The sequence below is a fragment of the Mastomys coucha genome, unplaced genomic scaffold, assembly GCF_008632895.1.
Source record: "Mastomys coucha isolate ucsf_1 unplaced genomic scaffold, UCSF_Mcou_1 pScaffold21, whole genome shotgun sequence".
NCBI classification, from domain to species: Eukaryota; Metazoa; Chordata; class Mammalia; order Rodentia; family Muridae; genus Mastomys; species Mastomys coucha.
Genome location: NW_022196904.1, coordinates 23846918 through 23861170, shown reverse-complemented (window position 1 = coordinate 23861170; position 14253 = coordinate 23846918). Strand labels below are relative to the sequence as shown.

General features: G+C 51.3%; 3 protein-coding genes and 1 long non-coding RNA gene across 13 annotated transcripts in view; 2 read left to right on the top strand and 2 right to left on the bottom strand.

Moving 5' to 3' along the window:
- Positions 1-474: 474 nt before the first annotated feature.
- On the bottom strand, positions 475-9246 carry Nfkbid (NFKB inhibitor delta). 5 transcript variants are annotated; one of them, XM_031386067.1, is made up of 12 exons: positions 9139-9236; positions 7456-7556; positions 7248-7308; positions 6491-6702; positions 5560-5744; positions 5363-5468; positions 5115-5261; positions 4949-5000; positions 4705-4853; positions 2226-2342; positions 1828-1992; positions 475-1094 (listed from the first exon to the last, which is right to left on the bottom strand). In XM_031386067.1, exons 4-12 carry the CDS (start codon positions 6494-6496, stop codon positions 1041-1043), a joined length of 981 nt encoding a protein of 326 aa, XP_031241927.1. In that variant the 5' UTR covers positions 6497-6702; positions 7248-7308; positions 7456-7556; positions 9139-9236; the 3' UTR covers positions 475-1040. The 5 variants fall into 5 exon arrangements, with proteins under 5 accessions (XP_031241927.1, XP_031241928.1, XP_031241929.1 ...); XM_031386068.1 differs by lacking the exon at positions 9139-9236 and adding an exon at positions 8424-8677; XM_031386069.1 differs by having other exon boundaries at positions 4949-5261; positions 9139-9246.
- Positions 4436-9673, top strand: LOC116101974. 5 transcript variants are annotated; one of them, XR_004122966.1, is made up of 4 exons: positions 4436-4604; positions 4971-5458; positions 7269-7355; positions 8254-9673. It is a non-coding gene; the product is annotated as an uncharacterized LOC116101974 (long non-coding RNA). The 5 variants fall into 5 exon arrangements; XR_004122965.1 differs by having other exon boundaries at positions 7269-7627; XR_004122963.1 differs by having other exon boundaries at positions 7269-9673.
- An 805-nt stretch (positions 9674-10478) lies between these two features.
- Positions 10479-12522, top strand: Hcst (hematopoietic cell signal transducer). Of its 2 annotated transcripts, none has more exons than XM_031386064.1 (4): positions 10479-11200; positions 11654-11677; positions 12003-12134; positions 12379-12522. In XM_031386064.1, the coding sequence occupies exons 1-4, from the start codon at positions 11158-11160 to the stop codon at positions 12414-12416; spliced, it is 237 nt and encodes a 78-aa protein (XP_031241924.1). In that variant the 5' UTR covers positions 10479-11157; the 3' UTR covers positions 12417-12522. The 2 variants fall into 2 exon arrangements, with proteins under 2 accessions (XP_031241924.1, XP_031241923.1); XM_031386063.1 differs by having other exon boundaries at positions 10496-11200; positions 12376-12522.
- Positions 12523-12635: 113 nt separating this feature from the next.
- Tyrobp (transmembrane immune signaling adaptor TYROBP) overlaps positions 12636-14253 on the bottom strand; it is a 3905-nt gene continuing 2287 nt past the window's right edge. The window contains exons 4-5 of the mRNA XM_031384149.1: positions 13084-13115; positions 12636-12877 (exon numbers count right to left, since the gene is read on the bottom strand). Of these exons, the coding sequence (XP_031240009.1) occupies positions 12812-12877; positions 13084-13115 (98 nt within the window). The 3' untranslated portion in view covers positions 12636-12811. The remainder of the gene's footprint in view (positions 12878-13083; positions 13116-14253) is intronic.

Here is a 14253-nt window from a genome sequence, read left to right as displayed (position 1 = left end):
AGGCAGGGGCTCTACCACTGAGCCATGCCCCAACTCCTCACTGGGGGATTCTAAGCAAGGGCATTACTGCTGAGCCACATTCCTAGCTTGATAAGCTCCCTGGCTTTGAAGTCTTCTCCCATCTTTTAATGTTGTTTTTTGAGACAGGGTCTCATTATGTAACTCTGGCTGCCCTGGAACTCACTATGTAGACCACACTGGACTCAAATTCAGAGACCTGCTTGCCTCTGCCTCCAAAGAGCTGGGATCAAAGGTGAGCATCACCACAATCTGCCGGCCGGTCTTCTCATGTTTTCTGAGGGGACTGGGTACCAGTTGTCTGAAGTTACAGTTATCAGGAAGGGATGGCCCTCTGCTAAACAGAAAAGGGCCTTGCCTTGCCCTTTGACCCCTAGCCCTTCTATCTCCTACTGTCCGGAACCAATGCTCCCCCCCACACCCCCTTCCCCACTTTGAATAACAGACACTGCACAGTCTGAGGCCAAATTGAGTTTAATTGGTAGCTATAGGGATACACAGACCAAGGGGAACAATTCATGGGGAATGCTAGCATCTGAGACATCGAGTTCTAAGTGATAATATAGCCAGGACTCAGCGCACATTAATCTCAGAGGGCCTTTCAAACATCTCAGGGGCATGGGTCCTGGGGAGGAATCCTGACTGGAGGGTATTGGGATGCTTCAAATCCCGTGGAAGCTCCACTGGGGATTCTGGGATGTCAAAGACAGTCTGGGGAGGTAATCATGACTGATCCAGGTAGGAGAGAGTTAAAGGTCTCTAGAGTGTTTCACTGAAACAATCAAGTGGGCTCGATTTCAAAGAAATCATCTAGACAGCCCCTTGTAGGGGGAGGAGGTGTTGCAGACCCCAAATATTGGAGTCTGCTCACCTTCCCCGGTGCCACTTTGGAGTTTTAATGTAAGACCCTAATGGCAGGATATTACACATATAGTATCATGAATCTGCGACATGAGCATACGCTGACTGTCCCACGGGACGGTGGGGACTGGAAAAATCAGTCCAGGTTCTGGGTTTCGGTCCTAAGAGGACAAGCCTGGGGGTGCCGTGCGGCTCCTCTTCAACAGCTGCCGGAGCTAGGGACAAATAAGGTGGAGTGAGATATGGGGGAGGCAGGGGAGGGGTTTCAGAGGCTGGAGTTACATGTGGAGGTTGAAGGGTGCCCTGGGTGGGGTTACTGACAAGGGAGAAACCAAATTAGTCAGCTGGGCTGGAAAGTCAAGACAGGGGTTGAGCTCACGTGTGGTGGTCCAACCCACTACTTGGAATGGCTGAGGCAAGAGAACTATAAGTCAGGGGTCATCCTGGGCTATACACTGAAACCCATGCTGTTTGGGGGTGAACCTTTGTTTAAACTCTGGTAGAGAGCCAGGAAGGGTTTTCTGGTTCGGGTTAGGGCCAGCATTGTTCGGAGTCAAAGGGCAGAGGCAAGGGTCAGAGATCGCATTTAAGATCAGAATCCAGAGTTACAGACAGGAATCAGAGGCCTCACTGGGGGACCCAAGACTCAGGGTTGAGAGTACAAAGGAAGCCATAAGGAGCCATAATAGTGAAGGAAAGGGTCAGACTTTAAGGTCAGAGATCATTGTCTGGGGTTTTTTCTTTTTCTTTTTGAGACAGGGTCTAACTATGTAGGCCAGGCTAACTCAAACTCTCTGTCTTCCGAGTGCTGGGATGACAGGAGGGTAGTACTCAGCACAGGTCACTCTTTGAAGAGTCACCTTCTGAGACTAGATGTCATTTTCTAAATGAGGCTTGGGTGCAGTTTGGGGGACCCCCAGTTAGCCCAGAAGTCAGGCCAGTGCTCACCCCCTCAGGGCCCGGCCCAGGTCGCAGCAAGTGAACAGGCTGCTCATTCTCCAGGTTGCGCAGTGTCGGGTCTGCTCCGGCTGCCAGCAGGTGCCGAACAATGGCCTCTTGGGGTTGCCCAGGGGGCAGGGCAGCTGCCATGTGGAGGGCAGTGTTGCCATGGGCCTGTAACCACAAAGGGAGGACTGATGGGGACCCAGACCCACACGCCTGGGTCTCTGAACCTGGATCCTGCCTCATCTATTTCTCATATATCCCCTTTTCACCCACCTCCACCCACCCCCACTATGTGGTACACGCTCCTTTCACAGTCTAGGAATTTTCCTCTCGACATCCACAGCTCATAGGGCACTAAAGGCCACCTTGTTATTCTATCTAAAATCACCCAGTTGTCATACCTTCATATTAACAAAGGCCCGCAAGTCCTTCCCTGGCAGTCCCAGGAGCAACTGAACCAGCGTGGGGTTGGCAGCCTGTACAGCCAAGTGCAGAATGGTCTTGTTGCTCTTGATCTCCTAGGAGAAGAATAGCAGAGGTCAGGCCAGTTGTCCATCCACACCGCTCCTGAGAGCAACCAGGGGTGCCTTATATGCATTATGTGCCATTTAAGAAGAACATGGCTAAGGGAGGCCATTTGTAACATGTGTGTCATAGAACTGCACGTTCAAGATGACAGTGTTCCAGCTCAAGTGTCTCAAAGGAACTATCTGGGCTGGACGTTGTCCTGTGCCAGGTACCCTACTATACACACTAAAATGCACCAAGTCTCGTATGGATAGTATTGTATCGTAACTACAGGAGCTGGGTGGTGTTAATCAGCAGACAAGTCTATATACAGCACAACAATCATATTTTAGAGCAGTGGTTCTCAAACCTTCTAACGCTGCGACCCTTTAATACAGTTCCTCATGTTTTAATGACCCCCAACCATAAAATGATTTCATTACTACTTCATAGTTATAATTTTGCTACTGTTATGAACTGTAATATAAATATCTGACATACAGGATATCTGATATGTGATCCCTGAAGGGGTCATGACCCGCATGTCTAGAACTGCTGTTTAGAGGAAAAATAATTTTTTAATTTTTAAATTTTTTTTTAATTTTAATTTTTTTTTTTTTTTTTGTTTTTGTTTTTTGTTTTTTTGTTTTTTCAAGACAGGGTTTCTCTGTGTAGCCCCGGCTGTCCTGGAACTCACTCTGTAGACCAGGTTGACCTTGAACTCAGAAATCCGCCTGCCTCTGCCTCCCAAGTGCTGGGATGAAATTTTTTTAATTTTAAAATCTAAATCTACAAAAAACTTTTAAAATTCATGTATGAGTGCTCTATCAGCATGTAAATCTGTGTGCCAAAAGAGGACATCAAATCCTATTATAGATGGTTGTGAGCCACCATGTGATTTCTGGTAATTGAACTCAGGACCTCTAGAAGAGCATCTCTTAACCACTGAGCCATCTCACTAGCCCTGGAAATAGATTTCTAAACTGAAACTTCACTGCATGCTTTCAAGGAGTCTAGAATCTCTAGCTTTTCTGCCCTCTACTGGCGCATTATGAACAAATGCTCTACTACTGAGCCACACCCCAACCCCTCACTGGGGGATTCTAGGCAGGGGCTCTACCACTGAGCCACACCCCCAGCCCCTCACTGGGGGATTCTAGGCAGGGGCTCTACCACTGAGCCATGCTCCCAGCCCCTCACTGGGGGATTCTAGGCAGGGGCTCTACCACTGCAATAAGCATGAAGTGGCTTTAGGTTCCACTCTTAGCACCAAAAGAAAAAAAAAAGAGGGAAGAAAGGAAGAAGGACAAATAGTTATGGACATATGCTTCTATTTGCTTAAAAATAGCTTAGGAGAGGACTGGCCCTGGGATCCAGGGCTATCACCCAGCACTTGGGAGGCAGAGGTAGGAGACACTGAATTTGAGGTCAGCCTGAACCACATAAAGAGATTGTGTCTTAATAATAATAAAACAAACAAACAAATGAATAATATAGGTTTGTAATGAGCTTTTCTGTTTTTTTTTTGTTTGTTTGTTTTTTGAGACAGGGTTTCTCTGTGTTGCCTTGGCTGTCCTGGAATTCACTCTGTAGACCAGGCTGGCCTTGAACTCAGAAATCCGCCTGCCTCTGCCTCCCAAGTGCTGGAATTAAAGCTGTGTGCCACCACCACCCGGCTGTAATGAGCTTTTCTAACCAGACCTTCGGTTCAATCCCCAATACCAACAAAAAAATTAAAATCGAAGGTAAAGTGGTTAAGGGAACAGGATGATGGAACCGCTGTGGGCACTGGTTACTGATGTGATGTTGGTACACAGGGCTCATTATAACAGTCTCTGCACTTAATCCATGTTCAAACTTGTTCTTGGAGACGGTTTCTCAAGTACGGAGCGCAGGGGTAGCGAGCTGGACAGTAGAGACAGTACAACCGCCATCCTATGTTCCAAACTCTTAATCCGAAAAACTAACGTTTATTGAATTATCTTAGTTTGCCTATGGAGGCACCCCAGCACAGCAAAGGGCGATTACATATAGAACTGAGAGCCAAGTTCTAGGGTCAGAATTCTCCCTAGGTTCTAATTCCCTCTCCTCTTCTTATCAGCAGGATACAGAATAAGAGACACACCTGAAGAGGTGGGGTGAGGGGGAAAAAGCTGATTTAAGTCACTCTGTGCTTGATGAATCTAAGCCAAGATCAGTGATAACCACATGGACGACCAGGACTCAGACAAGTGGAGAAACATACTCAGGGTTTCACAGTGAGATGACTCAAGGTCAGTATTTAGCCCCTGGACATCCAGGCGGCCCTTTGCACACACTTCCCTATGGGTTTACCGGTCTTACCCCCCTCCTCCCGCTGCCAGCCAAGCTTACCTGGCTGGTATAACTGGCACCCATTTGCAGTAACATCTGCACACAAGCCAGTCTGTCTCGGGCTTGGGAACTCAGCATCCTCAGACACATACTAGGTGGGAGCATAGCAGCATTGAGGGCCAGGACGGCTGTGTGGAGTGGGGTAAGGCCTGTGGAACATACACAGTGAGGGACTTGTACCTGAGCATCCACCCCTGTCCAGCCAGCCTGCCTGCTGCACCAGCCCTGGCCATGACCAGCTTACCTTCGAAGTCTCTGGCTTCCAGATCCACCTGAATGCCTGACTTAAACACAGCCTGGGAGAAGAAGAGAGAGAGCTGTGGAAGGGTCTGCCTAAACATGGTCCTGGAAACCAGGATCTGGATAACCAGCCCATCCCAGAACACCCTGGATCTGCCAACTGGTCCTACCGAAAGGACTCCTGGGAGTCCATAGGTGGCAGCCACATGCAAGACAGAACGTCCCTGGTGGTCAGTGGCGTTAGGCTCTGCTCCCAGGCTCAGCAGGTCTTCCACAATCAGTGGCTGGTTGGCAGCAGCTGCCACCAGGAGTGGCGTCTGTACATCACAATAAAATCAGCCTGGACTCCCAGAGCCCTCCCCTCTGAAATCAAGAACCCTCCTTCCCGGCTGCCGAAGTCTGGACACCTGGCCCTTACCTTGCCTTTATGTTCACGAATATCCAGCTGTCGGTACATCTGTAACACCTCTGCTGCAGCATATGCAGCCCAGCGCAGCCCCCGAGCAGCAAACAGGTGCAGGAGCCTGGGGACGGGTGGGGGTGGAGCAGCAATGAGAATACCCCTCGCCTGTAGGCAGGCCAGGGGTCCAGATCACCCTGTTCCCCTAGACTCACGTGTCTCCTTCCTCATCCTGGGCCAGCAGCTGTTGGGGCCCCAGAGCCAATATGTGAGCTCGGGCTGACTCCAGGGAGGGTCCAGTGGGTGGAGGCAACTGCAGGGATCCTGAGGGGAGACTAGGGACTCTCCAGGATCCGACCTGTAGGGAAGGCTCAGGATATGGCTGGGTATCCAGAGAGTCCTGAGGGAAAGAGGGGGTGGGGCAAGTCAGTCACCTGAGAATTCTCACCACACAGAACACACAGTACCTGGTCAAATGGGTGAGACCAGGAACCCATGTGTGCCAACTGATTTTAAACCCCGGGACTTCAGTTTTGCCATGAGGGAGGGGGGATCTTTTGGGGGGGGGGAGAGAGGGGCTTGCTTTTGTCTTCTGATCTCACTGTGAAGCCCAGGCTAGTCTTGAACTTGAAGCAAGTCTGACTGGCAGGCACTACTATGCCCAGCTTGTTTTAGTTTCTGCTTTGCTATACTACCTAGTTTAGCTTCAACTCATAACTAGCTGGCTTAAAATGACGATCCTCTTGTGTCTGCCTCCCAGGGGCTGAGATGACAGTACACTTGGCCAGGGGTGGGATCTTAAACCAGTCCCTGACATCTCAGAATACTGAGATTCCCTACTCCCCATCCTTGCCTCATGGAGACTGAACCCCGTGACCTCAAAGCAAGAACTGGACCACAGAGCAAAACTCCCAATAGTCTTTCTGTTTTCCACTTCCTCTTCTTCTTCTTCTCCTTCTTTTTTAAAGATGAGGTCTTATTAATGGGCCTTGGGCAACCTTGAACTCATTCTGTAGCCCAGGCAGGTTGAGATCCCTCTACCTCTGCCTCCCAAGTAGCTGGGATGACAAGCCTGCACCACCAGGCTCAGCACCACTGGGAAGTTTTTAGGGGCCCTTAAGCATCTGTCCCCAACCCATAGTCTACCTCCATCGCCAGGGGAAATGGGCCTGACCGGCCTGGGTCTGACGGTGGGTAGAAATCAGGAGTCAGGAAGCCTTCAGAAGCAGGGTATGGGAAAGAGCTGTCCTGATAGGCAGCATGGATGCTAGGGTCCCAGTCTGCAAAGCCTGAAGGGGGAGCCAGGTTGCCGGCACGGGAATCCACAGTCTCTTGGAAGGCAGGGAAGTGAGTATGGCCTGAAACAGAGAGGGTGGGCAGAACCAGCCTGTTACTGCAGCCCAGCCTGTTATAGCCTGGAGACACGGCCAGGGAGTAAACCTGGAGTCTCCCGAGGTCCTGAGTCACTTAGGAGCTTGGCCTTCCAATCCTGGGCCGTCAACAAGCTGGGATGCCTGGCCTACTGGATCTCAAGCAGCTGGGATCTGAACTCCCAGAGTCTCAAACCCTGGGTCCTTGAAGGACAATATTCATGGACTACTGGGCTACTGAAAACCAATGTCAAATTCCAGGGGGTTTTGTTTGAAGACAAGGTGTCTTAGATAGCTCGATGTGGCCTGGAACTCGCTAGTAAACAACGTGTGGCCTCAAACCCAATAGCAATCCTTCCCTCTCAACCTCTGGAGTACTGGGAATACAGACATGTGCAACTGGGCTGGCCATCAAAATTTCCCATACATCTCAAGAATAATGAGAGCTGTCTGACCTCAGTCCCCAAAGTTCTAAGAGCTAGGATGTCTGAGTCTAAGAGAAGCTGGGGCTGGGAGCTAACTTTTATTCTTACCTGCCTCTGCCTCGTTCACAGATGGGGTCAGTGGCTGGACCAGAGGAGGGGAGAAGTGTCCCTGCAATGTAAAGAAAATGAATTTATGAATCTGGAAGATTCTTCCAGGTCAGTCCCCCACCCGTAGAGCCTCAGAGTCAGGACTACAACTCCCATCTCGCCCAGCGCACATGGCTTCCCATCCTATACAGGCCTTCCAGAGACTCACCGGCACCCCAGCAGCCTCAGGCTGCTGCTGTCGGCGCCTCTGTTCTTCCAGAAGCTTCTTTACGGTCTGTGTTGGGCAGTGACTCCGCTCAGGCCGACTCACTGTGTGTGGGAAGAGAGAAGGAAGTCGTCAGGAATGTTTAAGTCACCCGAATACACCCTCAGCGGCAGCGGTGGGTGGCCGGCGTAGATGTGGGCGCCCTCCTTTCCCTTGAGCGCGGAAAAACTGGAGAACTACAAAGCTACCAGAAGATGCTGAGTGCGGGGCCCCGCCTCCGCCATTTCCTTCCTTTCACTCCACGCTTTTCCTCTGCACCAACTTTCCACCACCGTAGTGGAAACTGGGGAACTGGGGAGGCTAGCACTTCTCTGAAGTATCTATCTTCTCCGGAGACATCCCACTCTGTGAAGCACCACCACATCCGTAAAAAAATCCCAACCTAGGCTACCGGGTCCTAACACTCGGAGTGGAGGGTTGGGGTTTGCTAATCTTAACTTCCTGAAAAGGCATCTCCAGGTTCCTCTGTTCCAGGTTGTCTTTGTTTTAAACTAGGAGTAGAGGCACACCCCTGCAACCCTAGGGTGGTGGTGGCAGGAGAGTCAGGTGTTAAGGCCAGACTCATCTATATTGTAAGTGAGAGGCTAGCCTGGGACCTCTGTCTAAGAACACCAAAAAAGTTCTAGAATCTGACATGGGGGAGTAGGCGCTAGGCTGGGTGAATGGTAGAAGGTGAGCCTAGCGTCCTCAGGACAGAAAAAAGTCTTGGGATCACCACTCTTTCTCCATCTTCTCTGCCAGGATCCACGAAATCAGTAGGGGAGTAGCTCCTCAGTGATCCAGGGATCTGGAGTCTCAAAAGCTCCCGCCCCCACCTCGGCAGATTTGGAAACAGCAGGGAACCACCACCCCGGAGATGCCCCTGTATCCCATAGGCGCAATTCATTCATCCAGAACCCAGGAGTACAGACCCTCAGTCTCCAATGGGACCTGCAAATCCGGTTCCCTCGATCCAAGAAGAGTAAATCCCTAGCTCGGACTTCCCAGCTTAAGACTCCAGCGCAAGAAGGGTTAAAGTCAGCCGGCGACTGACTCGGAAACCCTCGAGACGACACGCCGCGCGCTGACGTCACGGCGCTCTCGCAAGGGAATCTTCCACCTCCCAGTTCCGCTCCGCACGCGCGCGCCGCAGGTGTCTGGCTCGGAGGCGGGGCACGCAGCGAAGCGCGGCGCCCGTGGAATCCCCGCGCACGGGGAATTCCTGTTCAGCCCCGGCACCCTGCACCGGCGGTGCGCTGGGAAGTCCCAGGGCGGGGCTGCTCTCGACCAGAGTGGACCCCTGAGGTCCAGCGCCCGACCTTCGAGACCCAAACCTGCGTCCATAACCGCAACTCCAAGGATGCAATGCAACCCCTCCTTGGCTGAAGGAGCCCCGGTCACTTAGTCCTCTTATAGAATCTCCGGTATCAGGCCTCACGGTCCTTGCACCCCAACCCTCAAGGTTCCAGATCTCTCTCTTAATGTCCAACATTCTCAGAACTCAGAAGACCAGGATCCCAGCCTCTCCTCTTCAGCCAGCTCCCTTAAACGTCGAAAACCCCTAAGTCTCAGCGCCCAGCTTTACGCTCAAGGCAACCCTCAAATCACCCAGAAAGGCGCGTTCCTCGCTTTGCCCCCAACCCTTACCTCGAGGATTCTTGGATGCAGACTGTGGGCCCCCAGGGCCGCGGCCTCGGCGCTGCGCCAGCCTCGCTACTTCTCCCGCGGAGCCGCCGCCGGGTCCCCCGATCCAAAGCCAGGTCCCCCGCGAGTTTTTAAATTCGGCTTTTGGCCACGCCCGGTTCAAGGCGGAGCCCCGCCCACAGTCCTGGGAGTCCCGGGTGAAGCCGCAAAGCTAACTTAGACTATGGATGGGAGGGGCTGACCTTGAAGAGTGTCATCACCAGGCCTTCCTGGAAGTCGAGCCTTTCCCTGGAGGGGGACATGGGAACCTGGAATTCTGAGTTTCCGGCCAAGGGGATACTGGAGGCCTTGACTTGGCTGTGCATAAGCAGAGCAGTACTGTAGGGTCCTGGGGAGAAGAGGACTGTGAGTCTAGACCCCATGGCCTCTTGGAGAAGACCTTAGGGAAGGGCCATATAGGTGCCTTAAATCTCTCTTTAACACGTGGCCGTTCCCTTCTTTAGAGTTAACTTTCATTTATAAAGCTTTTTTCTCTCCCTTTGGTTTCAGTTTTGGTTTGAGTGTGTGTGTGTGTGTGTGTGTGTGTGTGTGTGTGTGTGTAGGGGGAAGGAAGGGTTCATGTAGTCCAGGTTGGCCTGGAACTCTTGGTAACTGAGGATAACCTTGAACTCCTGATTCTCTTGCTCCCATTTCCCAAATGTTGGGTTACAGATATTGGTGCCATATCAACTACCAATATTGGCTTTTTCGTTTTGTTTTTCAGGTTCCTCCCCTCCTTGGAGACAAGGTCTCACTATGTAGCTCTAACTGTCCTGGAACTCACCATGTAGATCAGGCTGGCCTTGGAATCCATAGAAATCTGCCAGCTTCTGTCTCCCAAGTGCTGGGATTAAAGGCATATGCCACTATGACTGGAGGTGGAAGGAACACGTGCTCTAAAGCCTACTGTAGATACCGGCCTTTTGTGAGGGTTATGGGGCCCTAACACAAGTCAGGTACCTTTATCTGGCAAGCCAGCTCCCTACCAACACTTTGTTTTTGAGACAGGGGCTTCCTACATCTAAGAAGCTGGGCTGGCCGTGCACCTGCTAAATCAGTCAGGCTGGTCTTGAACTCATTTCTCACTTGTCTCCCTAGTGCTGGACATACAGGCTTGGGCAATCATGTTCCAGCTTACTTATTCACCATTTAAAAAACCCTGTTAGCATAAAGGAGACATGCTGGGGATAAAGAGGGGTGAGTCAAACAGGAATTCCCAGTCCACTGGCAGCCGGCAATCTCGGCATTGTGCTCTCTCTCTCTCTCTCTCTTTCTCTCTCTCTCTCTCTCTCTCCCCCTCCCCAACACTGCGCTTGGGGGGGGGTGTTTCTCTCCCTCCCTTGCTGGTTCCCTCTCTCTTCCTGGCAGTGTGTGTGTAAACCTCTTTTAATGATCTCACCCAGTCTATGGCTTTACACGTGTCTTTCAGCCATCAGTCCTCTCAGATTTACATGTCAGGACCAAACTTTTCCCCAAACTCTGAACCCCACCTGTGGACATTCACATTTCCAGAGAGATCTGTTAGGTATTTTCAACTCAGTGTGCCCAAACACAGGCAGCCCTCCCTCCCTCCTTTAACCAGCGCTTCCTAACTATCTTTCAACCCACTCTCCATTTTTCTAATCTCACCCAGGCTGGAAACTACAGTCACTGTGATCCTCTTTCTCAAACACACACCCCCTCCAGCCCCGAGTGGCGAGTGGCGTTGGCTCTACCTCCAACATATTTCCATAATCTCCCGGTGCCCACACCATAGTCCTCTTGCCACTCCACTGAGATAATCACAGAAGCTTCTATTGGCTCTGACTCCCCCATATTTGTTCTCTAAAGGAAGTCTTGACACACATGTACCCACACACAGGAAGTAGGTAGCATTGTCACCATGGGGGGGTGACATCCGTCCTAGCTGCCTCTCTTCTCTACTGTTCCGAGGACTTCCCTGGACCACAGTTTTGGCCAGATCCCTTCAGGTCCCAGCCCAGCATGGCCCCCCCAGGCTACCTCCTGTTCCTGCTTCTGCTCCCAGGTGAAGCCAATGCTCAGGGGTTGAGGGGACAGAAAGGCTGCCATCTGCCGGTAGGGGCACTGAGAGGAAGTCGTTCTCCCTGTACCCCTGGGGCACTTGGGGGTTGGGCATGGGATTCTGGAGCCCTGCTGAGTCACTTCTATTTCCCTTTTCTGGTCTCTGTGCCCAGAAGGCAGCTCTTCTTCCAGTTTACCCCTCCGCTGTGGAGCTTAGTTAGGTCTTAAGTGCTGCGAGAATTTTTGGTTTCTTTAAAAATGTACTTATGTGAATGCGTTTTGTTTTAATCCCAAACCTGGGATTAAAACAAAACGCATTCACATAACTTAACTTTTTTTTTTTTTAAGAAGCCAAAATTCGCACGACACTCAAGCATCCCACCTGCCCTAAGCCTGGGTGTTGGGTCTGCTCCCCGGTACTTCCCGCTCCCATTCACCTTCTCGGGTTTTTCCACAGAGGCTGCAAGTCAGATGTCGGCAGGTGAGGAATGCAAGAAGCCTTTGACCTTGCAATTTGAGCAACCCTACAGTTTGTTCCACATCGCCCCTGGCTCGTGGCGTTCCTAATCCCAGCCCTTTACAGGTCCCATCTTGACTCTTCACCACCCAGTTGAAGTGATGGGAACCACGAGACTCTGTAACAGATTCTCCAGTGTGCCCCTGGCACAAAGAATCCCAAAGAATCTTGGAGCCGACACTCCCTTTACCCCTCCCCACTGCTCCCCACCCGTCTCTGGGATCTTTAGGGAGGTGGAGTGGGAGACAGAAGTTTCAGCTGCCTGTTTGTCTGGGCTCTAACCCTCCAGGTTCCTGCTCCGGATGTGGGACTCTGACTCTGCCACTCCTGGCAGGCCTGGTGGCTGCAGATGCGGTCATGTCACTCCTAATTGTGGGGGTGGTGTTTGTATGTATGCGCCCCCGCAAAAGGTCTGCCCAAGGTGAGCCAACACTGGGGCGGGGCCTGAAGAGTAGGTCCCCTCGCAGTCCCTAGGGAAGAAGGGGGTCCCACGAAGGCGGTCCTGGGGAAGCCCTGGAGGAGGTGCTTGGGAAACCCTGGTGGAGGTGTTTGGGGAACCCCTAAGGAAGCCCCCGCTGAGGCAGGGGGTCTCCCAAGAACGTGGCGATATGGGAAGAGTAGTGGGTGGTCAGGCTTCATGCTCTCTCTACTCCACCCACCAGAAGATGGTAGAGTCTACATCAACATGCCTGGCAGAGGCTGACCGCGCCACCTTCTGACCCTCTCATCCTGGATCGCGTGGGGGTGGGGGTGGGGTGCATGGAAACGCACTTTTTCAGGACGGAAATAAAGCGATTCAAATACCTCTAGTCTTGTTCTTCCCAAAGTCTGACTTCCTCCCAGGGAGCGTAACGGTTTCCTGATTTAAGACCATTCTTGGGGCCCCACTGTTACCCAATGCCTCAGCCCAAGAACTCAGTCGTTGTTTTTGCTCCGTCTTTTATTTGGGGACAGAAATGGTACGAGGTCAGATATCTCAGGGAGGCACTCTGTGGATCTGTATTCCAGGGGGTGTCCTGATCCCAGGGAGGGCTTGTTGAGTAGGCATCTGGAATGACTGGATCCAGGCATCAGGTTGCTGATGGGCATAGGGCGAGCTTATCTGTAATATTGCCTCTGTGTGTTGAGGTCACTGTATACTTCTGGCCTCTGACCCTGAAGCTCCTAAAAAAACAAAACAAAACAAAAACAAAAACAAAGACAGAGGCCATCATTGGATGGGGCCCAACAAGTAAAAACAAGTCTAGCCTCCTAATGATCTTCAAAGTCTCTGGCAGCTTTTTCAAACTTAAAATCATGAAAAGGTCCAGATTATAATCAAATTCACTCCGCATTCCCCTGGGTTCTCTGTCTGGAGATTATATGCCAACCCCAGGGCCCTTGCACGTGTAGTTCCCGATGCCTGGAGCACCAAGCCCATAGATCTTCCACTGCTCACCCCTTGAGTCTTGGCAGTGTCTTTGTTTCCCCATCTTTAGTTTCTTTCCTATCCCACCGTTATACTAGTTTACTTCAGTCTCTTCATAATGTCACCCCAAATGATTTTAGGTTGCTTTAAATAAGCTTTATCAGGCTGACATTTGCCCTAAAGTTTCCTGGCTCTCAGGAACGGGTCATCCTGGGTCTTCTGGGCATTAGATGGCCGATATTGAGATTCTTTTTCATTTTGGTTTGTTTGTTTGGAGACAGGGTTCCTGGCTGTGCAGGAACTCACACTGTAGACCAGGCCTGCCTCAAACTCACAGAGATCTTCCTACCTCTGCCACTGGAGCACTGGGATTAAAGGCACACGCCACTGCTGCCCCACACCAAACTCAAAACATGAATCTAGACATTCTAACACTTTTCAAAGAAAACGTTCCTCCAGCAAGGAGTCAGTCAAATGGGCAAAACTGGCTACAGGGAGGGAAGCAGACTTCTGGAGAAGGGGTCACAGAGCAGGTGCCTGTGGCTCCCCGGGACAGACTGTCTGAGAGCACGTACCAGAGACCAGCCTGGGTGTGTGCTTCCCTAGAGATGGAGTTTCATAGCCTCACCCATATCCCAAAGGTTAGGAAGGAGTCTTGAGGCTGGACAGATGGCTCAGTAGGCAAAGCACTTACTGCCAAGCTTGACAACCAGAACTAAGAGGTCAGAGACCCACAAGGTGGAAGGAGAGAACTAGCCCCCACAGCGTGTCTTTTGAGCCCCACAAGACTGCCAACGCATATGCACACCCACCCACTCCACATACACCCAAAATAAGTGCAATGTTTAAAATAAGGTAAAGATAGGATATGATGTCCTTCTATAACCTGCCTACACACACACACACACACACACACACACACACACACGCACACACACACATGCACACACACACACAGAGGAATAGAATCTTGACAAGAGACTCATCTAAAGCTGAGCATAAAGGTCCTGGTTAACCATCAAATATGCTTGACAGATGCTCCTTTGCCCTCAAGATTGGGGGAGCTCCTGAGGAAGTGACCTTAAGGTTCTGGGAAGGGGAGTGTGTGTGTGTGTGTGTGTGTGTGTGTGTG

Bases quoted from the DNA above. Each gene is read 5' to 3' on its own strand.
- Nfkbid (XM_031386069.1), bottom strand. The intron at 2,343-4,704 runs GTAAGCTTGGCT...TTCTTCTCCTAG, and splicing joins GTGCCAGTTATACCAGCCAG to GAGATCAAGAGCAACAAGAC. The intron at 1,993-2,225 runs GTATGACAACTG...TTGTGGTTACAG, and splicing joins GGGCCTTTGTTAATATGAAG to GCCCATGGCAACACTGCCCT.
- Hcst (XM_031386063.1), top strand. From the start codon at position 11,158: ATGGCCCCCCCAGGCTACCTCCTGTTCCTGCTTCTGCTCCCAG. The intron at 11,201-11,653 runs GTGAAGCCAATG...GTTTTTCCACAG, and splicing joins GTTCCTGCTTCTGCTCCCAG to AGGCTGCAAGTCAGATGTCG. The intron at 11,678-12,002 runs GTGAGGAATGCA...CTAACCCTCCAG, and splicing joins TGCAAGTCAGATGTCGGCAG to GTTCCTGCTCCGGATGTGGG.